General features: G+C 44.7%; 1 protein-coding gene across 1 annotated transcript; it reads left to right on the top strand.

The window, feature by feature from the left end:
* The first annotated feature begins 13,915 nt into the window (after positions 1-13,915).
* On the top strand, positions 13,916-14,610 carry LOC124683972 (peroxiredoxin-2E-1, chloroplastic-like). Its single transcript, XM_047218389.1, has one exon. The coding sequence runs from the start codon at positions 13,919-13,921 to the stop codon at positions 14,606-14,608; it is 690 nt and encodes a 229-aa protein (XP_047074345.1). The 5' UTR covers positions 13,916-13,918; the 3' UTR covers positions 14,609-14,610.
* Positions 14,611-15,725: the final 1,115 nt, after the last annotated feature.

The raw sequence follows: 15,725 nt of genomic DNA, 5'->3' as shown, positions 1-15,725 counted from the left end.
CTCTTATTGCAAAATTATAGGATAAGTGGATGAAGCCACTATTCCATTAGTGGAGGCTGCCTAACAAGACGAAAGATAAAACACCACATACTTCCTCATGAGCTATAAAACATTGACACAAATAAGAAGTAATAAGTTTTGAATTGTTTAAAGGTAGCACATGAAGTATTTACTTGAATGGCGATACAATACCATGTAGTAGGTAGGTATGGTGGACACAAATGGCATAGGTTTGGGTTCAAGTTTGGATGCACGAGAAGTATTCCCTCTCGGTGCAGGTCTTTGGCTAGCAAGGTTAATTAGCAAGCATAAGAGTTGAGGTGAAACAAACAAATATACATGTGATAGAAACAATCATGCATCTTACTTGTAAACACAAACAGACTTTTTAACTTTAGAATACTAAGCTAAGAACGTGATAAGAAAGATAATAATACCTTCTACATGTACTTCCTCTATTCATCTAAAACTCAAGAGTGTTGTTGCTATTGACCAATGCTAAGTTTGCCAAAACCAAATAGATTAACTCAATGCTCCCAAAGTGGTACCAATACTAAAATCAAGATCAATCATATAGTAGAAATTGCAAACTAAAATAAGGTGTGCAATATGTAAATGATAAGACTTCTCATTAATATTCCATAATGATAACTCACGCCAAGGGATACATAGACAAACTAAAGGAGAGATACTCCACACTGCAACCCATCTCATACGATAACTTCCCTACTCATGATATGACACTACTTGATAGTAAAAAGTAAAAGGTAATGATAATGTGATACCGCGGCACTCCCCCAAGCTTGGAACAAACCAAGGGGATGCCAATACCGATGATGAATTACTCCTTTGGCGATGGTGGTGATGAATTTCCATCCTCAGACTTCCAAGATAGAGGCTCTCCATCAACAAACGACATCTTGGTCTCGGGAATCCTGAAACTAGCAGCACGACTTATATGTTTAAACCTGTTTTCATACTCCACGGCTCCTGATTATGAATGTCGTAGAGTTGAGCTTGGAGTTTGTTGGTGGTGTCGTGAAGTGAGAGGATGTCGCCCCATAGCTTTGCGGTTTCCCTCTCGTGTTCAAAGAATGAGTTCGAGACACAATCTTGTGAAAGATATCCACTTCACGCTCGGCCATCTTCTTGTAATTGAAGACCTCTTGTTCTAGCTTCTCCATCCCGTCTTCCAAGCTTCCTTCTCCTTTAGGACCCCGAACATCTTTAACCTGCAGTTTTCCCTCGACGAGCATCAACTCCTTTGGATGCATCCTCTGCTCCTCCTTGTACAAGTTGCCAACATCCTTGCGAGGAGTTGTCCTTCGGAGCTCCCGATGAAGACATGATGGCTCTAGATCTAAAACAAATCTGACGAGAACAGCTCGAAACAAAACACGTCGAGAAAACGATATACGCAGACCTCCGGGGGTCCGGGGGATTTTATAATAAAAATTTCCGAACAAACGGAAAGTACCGGATCGAACTAGAGTCGGAAAGGGGCGACGAGGCGCCGAGACCCACGGGCGGCGCGGACGCGGTGCCGGCCGCGCCGGCCTGTGGTTTCGCCCCTCGTGCGTCTTTTTCCACTCCGTTTCGAACTCGTAATTTTTCTTATTTTCCAAAAACAGCAAAAATATTGTTCGGAAAGTCAATCGCGAACTTTTCATTACCGATCATCGTTACCTATTCAAAGTTGAGTTCGCGGACCGTCAATTTGTCCCTTGATGAAAGCCTCACGGTGTTTCCACTCGAATAATATCAACATCAACATTATAAGAATCACCCGAGATATAATGCTTGAGTCTTTGTCCATTCACCACTTGCGTAGCATTGCCTTGAGAGAGCTAATCTTGATTGCTCCTGAGCGATACACCTCCTCGACAACATATGGTCCTTCCCATTTCGAGAGTAATTTCCCTGCAAAGAATCTGAGACGAGATCGATACAATAGGACTTTATCCCCAATATTAAACTCTCTTTTGATGATCCTTCTATCATGCCATTTTTTAACTTTTTCTTTAAAGAGTTTAGTATTTTCATAAGCTTCACTTCTCCATTCATCTAGAGAACTTAATTGTAGCAACCTCTTATCACCGGCAAGTTTAGGATCTTTATTTAATTCTCTAACGGCCCGATAAGCTTTGTGTTCTAGTTCTAAAGGTAAATGACAAGCTTTTCCATAAACCATTTTATAAGGTGACATTCCCATGGGGTTTTTATAAGCAGTTCTATAAGCCCATAGTGCGTCTTTCAATTTACTAGCCCAATTCTTTCTAGATTTATTAACAGTCTTTCCCAAAATAGATTTAATTTCTCTATTTGATAGTTCTACTTGGCCACTACTTTGAGGGTGATAAGCAGAAGCAATTCTATGATTAATACCATACTTAGCAAGAGTTTTTCTAAAACCTCCATGAATAAAATGAGAACCTCCATCAGTCATAATATATCTAGGCACTCCAAATCTAGGGAAAATAATATCTAAAAGCATTTTTAAAGAGGTCTCACCATCAGCACTTTTTGTAGGTATGGCTTCCACCCATTTAGTAACATAATCAACGAGCAACAAGTATATGAGTGTTACCTTTTGAAGAGGGAAAAGGTCCCATGAAGTCAAATCCCCAACAATCAAACGGTTCAATAACAAGAGTATAATTCATAGGCATTTCATTGCGTCTCGGAGATATTACCAACCCTTTGACATTCATCACAAGATAAAATAAACTTCCTTGCATCTTTGAAGAGAGTTGGCCAATAAAAACCTGATTGTAGAACCTTTTGCGGTTCTATCTCAGGCGTGATGTCCTCCATAAGCACTGCCATGACATTTACTCAATATCTCTTGTTGTTCATATTCGGGAACACATCTTCGCATAATACCATCCACTCCTTCTTTATATAAGTGTGGGTCATCCCAGAAATAATGCCTCAAATCATAAAAGAATTTCCTCCTCTGCTGAGCTGAAAAGGTTGGAGGCAAGTACTTGGAAACAATAAAGTTAGCATAATCAGCATACCAAGGACTGTCTCGCGAGCTCACCTTTATTACAGCCAATTGTTCATTTGGAAAACTATCATTAACAGGAACAGGGTCATAAGCAATATTTTCTAATCTAGACAGATTATCAGCAACAGGATTATCAGCACCTTTCCTATCTACAATATGTAAATCAAATTCTTGCAAAAGAAGTACCCATCTAATAAGCCTCGGCTTAGCATCTTTCTTTGTCATAAGGTATCTAATTGCAAGCATGATCAGTATGAATTGTAACTTTTGAATCAACAATATAAGATCTAAATTTATCACAAGCAAAGACTACAGCTAACAATTCTTTTTCAGTAGTAGCATAATTTCTTTGAGAAGAATCAAGAGTCTTACTAGCATAATGAATAACATTTAATTTTTTATCTACTCGCTGTCCAAGAACAGCGCCTACAGCAAAATCACTAGCATCACACATAATTTCAAATGGTAAATTCCAATCAGGTGGTTCAACTATAGGAGCAGATTGTTAAGGCTTTCTTTAGAGTTTCAAAGCTTCCTTACAATCATCATCAAAAACAAAAGGTACATCTTTTTGAAGAAGATTAGTAAGAGGCTTTGAAATCTTGGAGAAATCTTTAATAAATCTCCTATAAAACCCAAGCATGACCAAGAACACTACGAATACCTTTAACATCCCTTGGATAGGGCATCTTCTCAATAGCTTCAACTTTAGCTCTATCAACTTCAATACCTCTCTCGAAATTTTATGTCCCAATACAATTCCTTCATTAACCATAAAGTGGCATTTCTCCCAATTAAGAACAAGGTTAGTTTCTTCACATCTCTGCAAAACTTTATCAAGGTTTCGCAAGCAACTATCAAAAGAATTCCCATAAACGGAAAAATCATCCATGAATACCTCTACAATACTTTCACAGAAACCATGAAAAATAGCAGACATGCATCTTTGAAAAGTAGCAGGACCATTACATAAACCAAAAGGCATACGTCTATAAGCATAAGTTCCATAGGGACAAGTAAAGGTGGTTTTCTCTTGATCTTTAGCTTTAACGAAGAATTTGTGAAAATCCGTAATAACCATCAAGAAAGCAAAAATGAGTATTTTTAGACAATCTTTCTAGCATTTGATCAATAAATGGTAAAGGGTAATGATCTTTCTTAGTAACTTTATTAACTTTTCGAAAATCAATGCACATTCTATACCCTACAACTACTCTTTGAGGAATGAGCTCATCATTATCATTAGGCACAACAATCATACCTCCTTTCTTGGGAACGCAATGTACAGGACTAACCCATCTACTATCAGCAATAGGATATATAATACCAGCTTCAAGAAATCGTAATACCTCATTCCTTACCACTTCCTTCATCTTCGGAATTAGACGACGCTGAGGTTCAACAACAGGCTTTGCATCATCTTCCATATTAATAGCATGTTGGCAAATAGATGGAGAAATCCCCTTCAAATCATCAAGAGTATAGCCAATAGCGCCTCGATGCTTCTTCAATATTTCCAATAACCTTTCTTCTTCAAACTCGTAAGCTTAGAACTAATAATAACAGGATATATTTTCTTATCATCAATATGAGCATATTTAAGATTATCAGGTAAAGGCTTTAAATCAAAAACAGGATCTTCCTTAGGTGGCGGTGTTGTACCCAAATCTTCCACCGGTAAATCATGCTTGAGAATAGGTTGGCGAAGAAAAATTTCCTCAAGTTCATCTCTTTCTTTCCTAAAAATTTCACTCTCGCTATCCTCCAAATGTTGCTGCAAAGGATTATTAGGAACAAGAACAATAGATGCACACTGCTCCATTTTAAAATCATTACTAGGCAAATCAGCTTTATAAGGAGTTTTAGTAAATTTAGAGAAGTTAAACTCATAAGATTCACCAGCAAATTTAGTCAAAATTTTCTCTTTCTTGCAATTTATAATAGCTCCACAAGTATTTAGAAAAGGTCTACCAAAAATGATAGGACAATAATCACTAGCAGCAGAACCAAGTACCAAAAAGTTAGCAGGATATTTAATCTTACCACATAGAACTTCCACATCTCGAACAATACCAATTGGTGAAATAGTTTCTCTATTAGCCAGCTGAATAACCACATCAATATCTTCAAGTTCACAAGAATCAATTTCGTGCATAATCTCCGTGTAAAGCTCATAAGGTATAGCACTAACACTTGCACCAATATCACATAAACCATAATAGCAATGATCACCAATTTTAACAGAAAGCATAGGAACACTAGCTTGTTTGGGTTTATTAGGATGTGAAACAATATTAGAAGCATCTTCACAAAAAATAATATGACCATCCTCAACATTTTCAGTCACAAGATCTTTAACTATTGCAACAACGAGGTTCAACTTTTATTTGTTCTTCAGGTTCTCTAGGTTTCTTTTCACTTTTATGAACCGCACTATTTATAACAGAGTACTCTTTCATTTTAGCAGGAAAGGGAGTTTTTTCAATATAAGCTTCAGGAATAACACGATCAGCAAGTTTCAATTACAACACACTTATTAATAGATGAATCAATTTTATCTTTATACGGTTCATGATACTTATCAAAATTCTTCTTAGGCAATTCATAATGAGAGGCAAAAGCTTTATAAAGATTTACAAGCAACTTGGGAATCAAGACCATATGTAGCACTCATATTACGAAATAAATCAGTATCCATAAAAGCTTCAATGCATTTATAATCATAAATTATACCTGATTCTCTATCCTTGTCGTTCTCCCAACCTTCGGTATTTTCTTGGATCCGATCAAGAAGGTCCCTTTTAAACTCTTCTTTGTTGCGTGTAAATGATCCAGAACAAGAAGTATCCAGCAAGGTCTTGTCTTGAAAAGAAAGTCTTGCATAGAAATTATCAATAATAACATTACCAGGAAGCTCATGAATGGGGCATTTGAGCATTAAAGACTTCAATCTCCCCCAAGCTTGGGCAATACTCTCTCCATCATGAGGCCAGAAATTATATATGCGGTTCCGATCTTTGTGAATTTCACTTGGAGGATAAAATTTGGAATAAAAGGCACAATGTCCTCCCAATCAAGAGAATCACCATTCTTCGATCAATTTATACCAATGCGCCGCTTACTGGACAGCGATATAGAGAATAGTTTCTTTCTAACTTCATTCATAGCAATACTCGCACATTTGAATAACCCGCATAATTCATGCAAAAACAATAAATGATCACCAGGATGGACGGTTCCATCCCCTTCATAGCGGTTATCCATAACATGTTCAATAATTTTCGTAGGTATTTTATATGGTATTACTTCCTCACCTGGCGCCTCATCCACTACCGTTGCGGTAGTAGTAGATTTCCCAAATAGAAATTGAAGAGAAGATCTCTCCATAATGACTTATAGCAGCAGTGAGAAATAAAATCAGCACAAACGATAAAGGTTTTCCTTACCAATTCCACTTACCAATAGCGCTTCACTCCCGGCAACGGCGCCAGGAAAATAGTCTTGATGACCCACAAGTATAGGGGGTGTATCGTAGTATCTTCGATAAGTAAGAATGTCGATCCCAACGAGGAGCGGAAGGTGTTGACAAGCGGTTTCGATGAAGGTTTCACCGTAAATGCTCACGTGACAAGTATTCAGGGGGTTTTGATGTGACAGATGAAATAAGTACGAGTAAGTAAAATGCGAGAGAAATAATTGCAGCGAGTGGCCCAATCCTTTTTAGCACAAAGGACAAGCCGGGTTGTTTACTTATAATGACCAAACGTTCTCGAGGACACACGGGATTTTAGTCTAGTGCTTTCGCTACATACGGCTAAATAATCTTCATTGTTATGATAAGTGTTGTGTGGGTGAACCTATGCTAATGTACCGCCCTTCCTAGGACTAAATACATACTTGTGATTATACCCCTTGCAAGCATCCGCAACTACAAGAAAGTAATTAAGAATAAATCTAACCACGGCCTTAAACTCGAGATCCTGCGATCCCTCCCGCATCGATATACCAACTGGGGTTTAGGTTTCGTCACTCCGGCAACCCCGCAATTAGCAAACGAATACAAGATGCATTCCCCTAGGCCCATAAATGGTGAAGTGTCATGTAGTCGACGTTCACATGACACCACTAGAAGAATAACACCACAACTTAAATATCACACCATTGAATATTACTCAACCATAGTTCACTACTAACATTTAGACTTCACCCATGTCCTCAAGAACTAAACGAACTACTCACGAGACATCATATGGAACATGATCGGAGGTGATATGATGATGAATAACAATCTGAACATAAACTTGGTTCAATGGTTTCACTCAATAGCATCAACAACAAGTATAGATCGATACCGGGAGAGTTTCCCCTATCAAACAATCAAGATCAAACCCAAATTGCTACGGCGGTGACGAGGTGCTGCGGAGGAGATGGCGGTGATGATGGTGGAGATGATGATGATGGTGATGGAGATGATGTCCAGCTCGATGGCGGTGACGATGGCGTCGATTTCCCCCTCCGGGAGGAAATTTCCCCGGCGGATTCCTGCCCGCCGGAGAGCTCTTTTCTCTCTGGTGTTCTCCGCCCCGCAGAGGCGGCTGTAACCCTTCGTGAGGTTTCCTCTCGTGGCTTAGGTCTTCGGGACGAAGGGTTTCGCGAAGAAAAGGAGGCGAAAGGGGTCGTGGGCCCCCGGACCACATGGCGGCGCGGCCGGGGCATGGGCCGCGCCGCCCTAGGGTGTGGGCCCACCCCGGGTCCTCCCGGCCCCTCCTTCCGGCTTCCTTCGTCATCCGGAAAAATAGGAGTTTCGTAAAACTTCCTTCCACAATTGATCTTCCGAAATATTGCATCCTCGACGGTGCTTTTTCCAGCAGAATCCTGGCTCCGGTGCTCGATCTCCAAATAATCATGAAACATGCAAAATAGATGAAATAACATAAGTATTGTGTCCCAATATGAAATATATCAATGAATAACAGCAAATTATGATATAAAATAGTGATGCAAATTGGACGTATCAGGCGGCGCGGGCCCCCCTCTGGCCGCGCGGCCCTATGGTGGCGGCGCCTCGTCGCCCCACTTCGTATCCCTTTCGGTCTTCTGGAAGCTTCGTGGCAAAATAGGACCCTGGGCGTTGATTTCGTCCAATTCGAGAATATTTCATTACTAGGATTTCTGAAACCAAAAACAGCGAGAAAACAACAATCGGCTCTTCGGCATCTTGTTAATAGGTTAGTTCCAGAAAATGCACGAATATGACATAAAGTGTGCATAAAACATGTAGATATCATCAACAATGTGGCATGGAACATAAGAAATTATCGATACGTCGGAGACGTATCACATGCACACTGTCACCATCACGCTATGAAGGAGGAATAGATCACATCAATACTATCATAGCAATAATTAACTTCATAATCTACAAGAGATTACAATCATAACCTACGCCAAGTACTACACGATGCACACACTGTCACCATTACACCGTGGAGGAGGAATAGAGTACTTTAATAACATCACTAGAGTAACACATAGATGAATAGTGATACAAAACTCATATGAATCTCAATCATGTAAGGCAGCTCATGAGATCATTGTATTGAAGTACATAGGAGAGAGATTAACCACATAGCTACCGGTACAGCCCTTAGCCTCGAGGGAGAACTACTCCCTCCTCATGGGAGACGACGAACGTTGATGAAGATGGCGGTGGTGTCGATGGAGATGCCTTCCGGGGCACTTCCCGTCCCGGCGGCGTGCGCGAACAGAGACTCCTGTCCCCAGATCTTGGCTTCGCGATGGCGGCGGCTCTGGAAGGTTTCTCGTACCGTGGCTTTTCCGTATCGAAGTTTTAGGTCAGGGACCTTTATATAGGCGAAGAGGCGGAGTCGGGAGGGCCGACGAGGCGGTGACACAATAGGGGGCGCGGCCGGGGCCGGGGCCGCGCCACCCTGTCATCTCGGTGGCCCCGTGGCCCTCCTCTCGCGGCTCTCGGGTATTCCGGAAGCTTCGTGGAAAAATAGGATGCTCGGGCATTGATTTCGTCCGATTCCGAGAATATTTCCTTACTAGGATTTCGGAATCAAAAACAGAGAAAACAAGCAATCGGCACTTCGGCATCTCGTCAATAGGTTAGTTCCGGAAAACGCATAATAATGACATATAATGTGTATAAAACATGTGAGTATCATCATAAAAGTAGCATGGAACATAAGAAATTATAGATACGTTTGGGACGTATCAGGTAGTTCCGGCGAGCTTGCTCCGGCGAGGCGTGGGAACTCCGGCCAGCAGAAGCAGCTCATCCTGTGCGCATCCCGTGGCTCTCTAGCTCGTCGACGCCCGCGTGAAGACCAGCTGCAGTTCGTCATGTGCGCATCAGGAGATGGTGGAGCTCGGGCGCGGCGGCCTTGGTGCGTCGGGGTAAGGGGAACTCGGACGTCCATGGCGCATCGGGCGAGGCAGAGCTCGGGCACGGGTGGTCACGACGCGTCGGGAGAAGGAGCTCGGGCATGGGCGGCCATCGCGGATCTGGCCGAGGCGGAGCTCTGGGCGCGGGCAGCCATGGCGCATCCATCGGCGCCTCGTCCCCGTGGAGATACAGGAGAAGGTGGGCTGGAGCGGGATGAGGACTGGCCTGGGGTCACCGGCGGCGAGCCGAAGGGCGCCGGCGCGAGTTCTGGCGCTCCTTGCTCCAAATCGGTCCGGCGCTCACAGGAGAAGGAATGGGGGGAAATGAGAGAGAAAAAAGATGGGGGTGGGGGTCTGGGGGGGCGATGGGGCTCCGCTACAGTGTTCTGCGGGTACGAGTTCAGCCTGGGCGGGTTGTGAAGCTCGATTTCAGCTTCTCAACCTGGCCTTGCTGAGAGGTGTTTTCGGTATGAGGTGGGCAGTGTTGAGTTGACCCGACCCGACCTAACAAACAAGAAATAGTGGCTGGAGCTAGGATGAGATGAGAATTTCTGAGGTAAGCCGGGCTACCAAACACACCCTATGTATCGTTCTGTGAGGTGTTGTGACTCACTTTAGTCCTTTGGTCTGCCTAGACGGGTTTCATCTTAGATGGGCTACGAAATATACTGGGCCAACGTTTTGTTATCGATCTTAACGAGTAGCTCACGAACAATATCTGCTCGATTGTTTAGCTCATTAAGGTTAACGAGCAAAAAATGCTGCTCAGCTCGGTTCGTTAAGATAATGAGCCGAGTTCAAACGAGTCGAGCAAGCGAGCGCTCATTAAACTCGCCGAGCTTCGAGCTTTATGTCCAGCCCTAAGTGAGACCCTTTCTGCAAATACCAGGGACCTATGTGTAATCTATTTTATGGGGTCCTTTGTAATATGTCGTACACCCACCGGTTGGATTGAATAAAGCTTCTACGCCCTTCGGGGCGCTCCGTGTTTAAAAAAAAGACTAGGACAATGCCCGCGCGTTGCTGCGGAAAAGTAAAATACGTTGACTTCAAAATACAAATAAAAAAGTTGCTCTAGCAATTAATATGGCAGAATAAGCTAAATTGTTACAGTATTACACAAATAACAAATTTATAGGAAAAATGCCTGGGAGAAACAGATATCAATTATCAAACGCTCTAGCAAACTATCTATGTTGACATTTCTCCTCTTCGTCATGATCACGCTTTCTTCTATTCATGATGATAATAAATCCTAAGGTATGAAAAAGTTATCTCGTCGCCATTAAATAGAATGATACCCGTCTAAGAACATTAGTTATTGCTGATATTACAGTAAAATCTAGAGATATAGACATATCCGAATCATTCAAACTCGTTTATCGAGGAAACGATGTGCTAAACATTTAGTTTCAAATGCCCATTTAAACCACCAAATTATGTAACACCAACATGATAACCTCTATGATATAATGAGTTCAAATAAGAGTTGTTTAACATGTTAATATTCAGATAAATAGCAGAATGAAAGTCTGACCAATATGTGGCGTGAGAGAATTTTCTCTGAGCATGTCGTGCTGCACACCGGTGATGTCTGCATTTATACCGCAGTAGATATTTGTACCAACATATATTCGTGCTAGGCATCTATCAACTATGAATCAGATCCAAGATCGGTGAACAGAAAAATTGGATCTCGGATCTATGACAAAATCCAATAAATCACCATCTAGAACTACGAGATTTGATGTAAGAATAATTTGAACATATGAAATAGATGGTTTAGGAAAAATACCATTCAACGTAGAGAGTTTCTGATACACTGCAATAAAAATGCTCCAGAATATTGGTCATGGGGAACAATTCCCACGCAACGTTGTAGCTGTAAACTTGAATGCTCTGTACGAATGAGGTTGAATCTGATGTTTCATCGGAGTGCCTTGAAACTTTACCAAAAATAGATTCATCTCGTTTCATCTCTTCAGAATTGGTATTGTCACCGTTATTGATGTAATCGATCCCTATCTTGGTTTCTTGTTTTCAACAGTGGCAAGCGACGCCGCTGAGTTTGAATCTTCTGCTAGACACTAATAATTAAGAAGCATCAGCATGCGCTATTCGTGCCTTCATGGAGGCAGCCACGCACGCCGTTGAATTGGTCATCTCCTTCCTGGATCTTGGCCCTGGCCATCGGCACGGCCGTGAAGCTGCTCGGGGCAGACTCCATGGTCGGCAGCGCCAGCGACCTCTCCTCAAGTGCCGCGAAGCTCTCCAGACGTTCGTCCCGAGACAACTTGGACGCGATCCAGTCTTCCGTCGTGCCCTCGCCGGTGGCAACCGGCCTCTAGAGTTTTAGCCGCATGCGAGCATCAAGTTGGCGCAGGTGCCGTCCCGACGTTTAGCGGCACACACCGGGAATCCAGCCCGCCTCCTCTCTGCCTCGTCTCTCCCCTAACACTGGGATAAAAAAAACTACCGCCAACCATGTGAAAGTGAAGAGGTGTCTGAAGTGTTGCTACCATGGCAACGAGATCGTGCACCGCGCAGCTACTCTTCGCGCCAACATTAACCACCTCCATCCCCATCAGTTGACGAAGCAGACGAGTTTGTTTAGTTGTCGGGGCCAGCTAGGTGCAACTTGATTTGATAGCCACAGAAGCAGAGGTGGAGGGAGCTAGTCGTTGAAGCTGAAGAGCCGGATCGATGGAGAGTTTGAGATATGCGCAACAAAAACAAAGCAACTTTGCTAAAATTAATGTGCACGAAGATGATTTTTTAAGGCAAATAAAACCTGAAGCTAGATTTGCTAAAAAAATCACAATTCTGCAACACCCACACAAACACACGTCACCTAGCTACCTTTGGTCAATTTTCCCAAACACATCTACCACTACCAGCAAGTGAAGTCCCCAGTTCACGCACTTGAACAGCACCACAAGCCCACACATCTCCTTCTCTATCAGTTCATATCGCACCTGCAACCCGCTGTGTGAGTAGCAGCGCCTTCAGACACAAGGATGACCACCAGCTGCTGCGTTTGCATGCCGATTCAGTTCTACTTTGTTCCGTAGTTCGTCGGATGTGTAGGTCAAGGGCAAATGCCAAGCGTCGATCGAGTTGCGCGTCAACACGTCGTACACGGTCTTGCACGAAAGCTATTGCCTTGCAATCGAGAAGATTTCAGGGGCGGTCTGCGCGGTCTGCACGTTTCCTGGGCGAAGCTCTAGGCGTCGGCCGTTCGTGTAGGATTCATGTGTGCTGATTCGTCTACATGAGGATCGCTTGAACACCATCGATGCGAGGTCGGCTGGCGGCGGCTAGTCAACAGCTCGGGACAAAATTTCCGTTCGAACTCAAGAGGAAAGACTCCACACCTTGCCCGTCAGATTGGGCGCAAGGTGTGTATGCTACTGCCAGATTGGGAGGCCAACTCTCGCCGCCGGCACGAAATCAGGGACGTGCGAAGGCTTCTGGGCTCCGCTCCGATTTTGGAGACGTACGGGGCCGTTCCCTTAGGATTGAAGAAAACCACTTCGATCCGCTTTTTAATGTCGCCATAGGAAGAAAAACCACTCTTATCTAGAAGTATGAAATCAACCGTCGAACACAACCATGAGTTTCATCGCCGCTAGTCCTGCTCCTTGTAGACCTGCCACGCCGTGGACATGCGGTGACGGTGGAGAGACATTCATCAGCATCAGCAACTCGATCGATCGGGTATGTTTTAGGGGATACCGGAGCAGCAGGCTATCAGATTGAAGAGGTCCTCCATAGCTCTATGCGAGCAGATCGATAGATGGCGCCGCCACTCGTGGTCGTCATTAAAGTGAGCCGCTTTTCCTGATACCACTTGGTCGATCCAGGGGCACCAGATCACGATGGTGCCGCCGCCATGCTTTCCCGGCCCTTCCGATTCGACGACGCCTGTCTTGGAGGGCTAACCGTGAGGCTGGAGTACACATGGTCGGGCGGCGCGCCAGCGCTTGATCTCCGGGAAGGTGGACGCTCTTCTCTCCCACGACTGCACGACCTCATCCCATCGACTTCGTTTCTGTCCATCGCAGGTCGCCGCCGTGAAGCCAATATGGCGATTGGCGATCTGTATCTTCCCGCGAGATCTAATGCAGATCAATCAATCTTGCGTCCGTATTTAAAGGCCGAAAAAAGTCAAGAAAAGATCGTAAGATCTCTGAGATCGAGTACTACACGTTTGAGCAGATTACCGGAGCGTTTTATCAAGGGCGGTTTCTTTCCTTTTATCTCCCACGTTGGTGTTGCTAGACTGGGCCAACGATTCATGGGCCATGGGCCATCGGCTAAGCGCGAGGGAGTGTCGACCAAGAGCGACGGTCGGACATCGAGTCACAGGTACTTCTCCACCCACCCACCACCGCAAAAGGCCACCTCCCGCCGCTTTGGAGAGTCACTCTCCCCAAATCCCCCACCAACCTAGCCTCGCTCCTCCCAAAGTCAAAACACACACCAAGAATTTCCTCCATGGCCACCTCCGCCCTCGCCACCCTCTCGGCCACCGCCGCCGCCGCCGCCGGGATCAAGCGCGCCCTCCTCACGCGCCCCTCCTCCACCCTCTCCTTCGCCTCCCGCCGCCTCTCCTCCGCTTCCCCCCTCCGCGCGGCCCCGCTCCGCAACGCGCCGACGCGGGCCGCGTCTGCGACCGCGGCCCCGCCCGCGGCGCCCATCGCGGTGGGCGACCGGCTCCCGGACGCGACGCTCTCCTACTTCGACGCCCCCGACGGCGAGCTGCAGACGGTGACGGTCCGCGAGCTCACGGCGGGCAAGAAAGTGGTCCTCTTCGCGGTCCCGGGCGCCTTCACGCCCACCTGCACCCAGAAGCACCTCCCGGGGTTCGTGGCCAGGGCCGGGGAGCTCCGCGCCCGGGGCGTTGACGCCGTCGCCTGCGTCTCCGTCAACGACGCCTTCGTCATGCGCGCCTGGAAGGACAGCCTCGGCGTCGGCGACGAGGTGCTGCTGCTCTCGGACGGCAACGGGGAGCTCACCCGCGCCATGGGCGTCGAGCTCGACCTCTCGGACAAGCCGGTGGGCCTCGGCGTGCGCTCCAGGCGCTACGCGCTGCTGGCCGACGACGGCGTCGTCAAGGTGCTCAACCTCGAGGAAGGCGGCTCCTTCACCAACAGCAGCGCCGAGGACATGCTCAAGGCGCTCTGAACCCTCAACTGCAATCCCCTCTCACCGGTCGCCATGGTTCGTTCTCTGTTTCCCTAAAGCGTTTTTTCTCCTTCTTCTGAATAATAATAATCGGTGCGGCAACGGCGGCTTGTGCTGCTGCTGTCACCTTGATTTCGTGGCCAGTACTCAGTAGTGCGACGTGTTACTAGCGACGTGTTACTAGCTTTGGGTTGTCTTGTCGTTTTTGATGTGAAGTCTCTAGAGAACTATGGCAGCAGGACTCGTGGCAGTGTCATGGAATTTCACTTTTGCTTGTTATCTGCATCGTATCATACATGTGTGTCGAGATGCCACGGTTGTATCAATCGAGTACGATGTTGTAAACTTGTGACAGAGACTGTCAATAAATTTCTGAAGCTACAGCTAGAAATTGTGTAGGGATTCAGCCAGCGAGGGGTCATATGCCTCTTGGCACGAACAAAGATCTTTATATGAACTAGAGACAGTCAAATCTTTATTTAGCTCGATGGCGTTCATTTTATATAGCTAGAAATCAAGAACAACAGTGAGTGGCCTAAGAAGGGAGACTAAAAAAAAAAAAGTTTTGTCTGAATGCACAAGTGCCCCTGAAGATGGTGACCGAACTTACATACCTATGTTTTTTGGTTGTTGAGATACCACTAGCCAGCGTTATCTGTGTCAAACTGCTCCATTCTCGTTAGATCATGGACCTCTGCAGAGAGACGCACATGAGAAGGCCTGCATATTTCAGCATTTTTAGGGCTCATTTGATTCAATGGAATTCCATAGAAATTTTGGAGGAGTTTGATCCTTAGGGTTTTTTCGTATGTGCATAGATTGATTCGCTGGATTAAATCCTTAGAATTTTTTCTATGTTTTGGAGAAAATTTTCCATCACCCAAACCTCATGTAACAATTCCTTTATTTTTCCGTAAAGAAAATTTCTCTAGGTTTCCAATCATGTAGACATGACACTCTAATCCTGTGCTTCCTCTATTCCTATGTTCTGAAAATTCTACGAATCAAAGAGGCTACAGTTAAGTTTGAGGATATAGTTTATGACGATTGTTATACAATACTAAATTTTATGTTATAAATGTTGATATTTTTTCTAAATATTTGGTCAAATTTATAA

This window comes from Lolium rigidum, chromosome 1, assembly GCF_022539505.1.
Source record: "Lolium rigidum isolate FL_2022 chromosome 1, APGP_CSIRO_Lrig_0.1, whole genome shotgun sequence".
In the NCBI taxonomy this organism is placed as follows: Eukaryota; Viridiplantae; Streptophyta; class Magnoliopsida; order Poales; family Poaceae; genus Lolium; species Lolium rigidum.
This window is presented reverse-complemented; position numbering and strand designations above follow the sequence as displayed.

What these genes read in the sequence shown, in the direction of transcription:
- LOC124683972 (XM_047218389.1), top strand. Translation starts at nt 13,919, where the DNA reads ATGGCCACCTCCGCCCTCGCCACCCTCTCGGCCACCGCCGCCGCCGCC.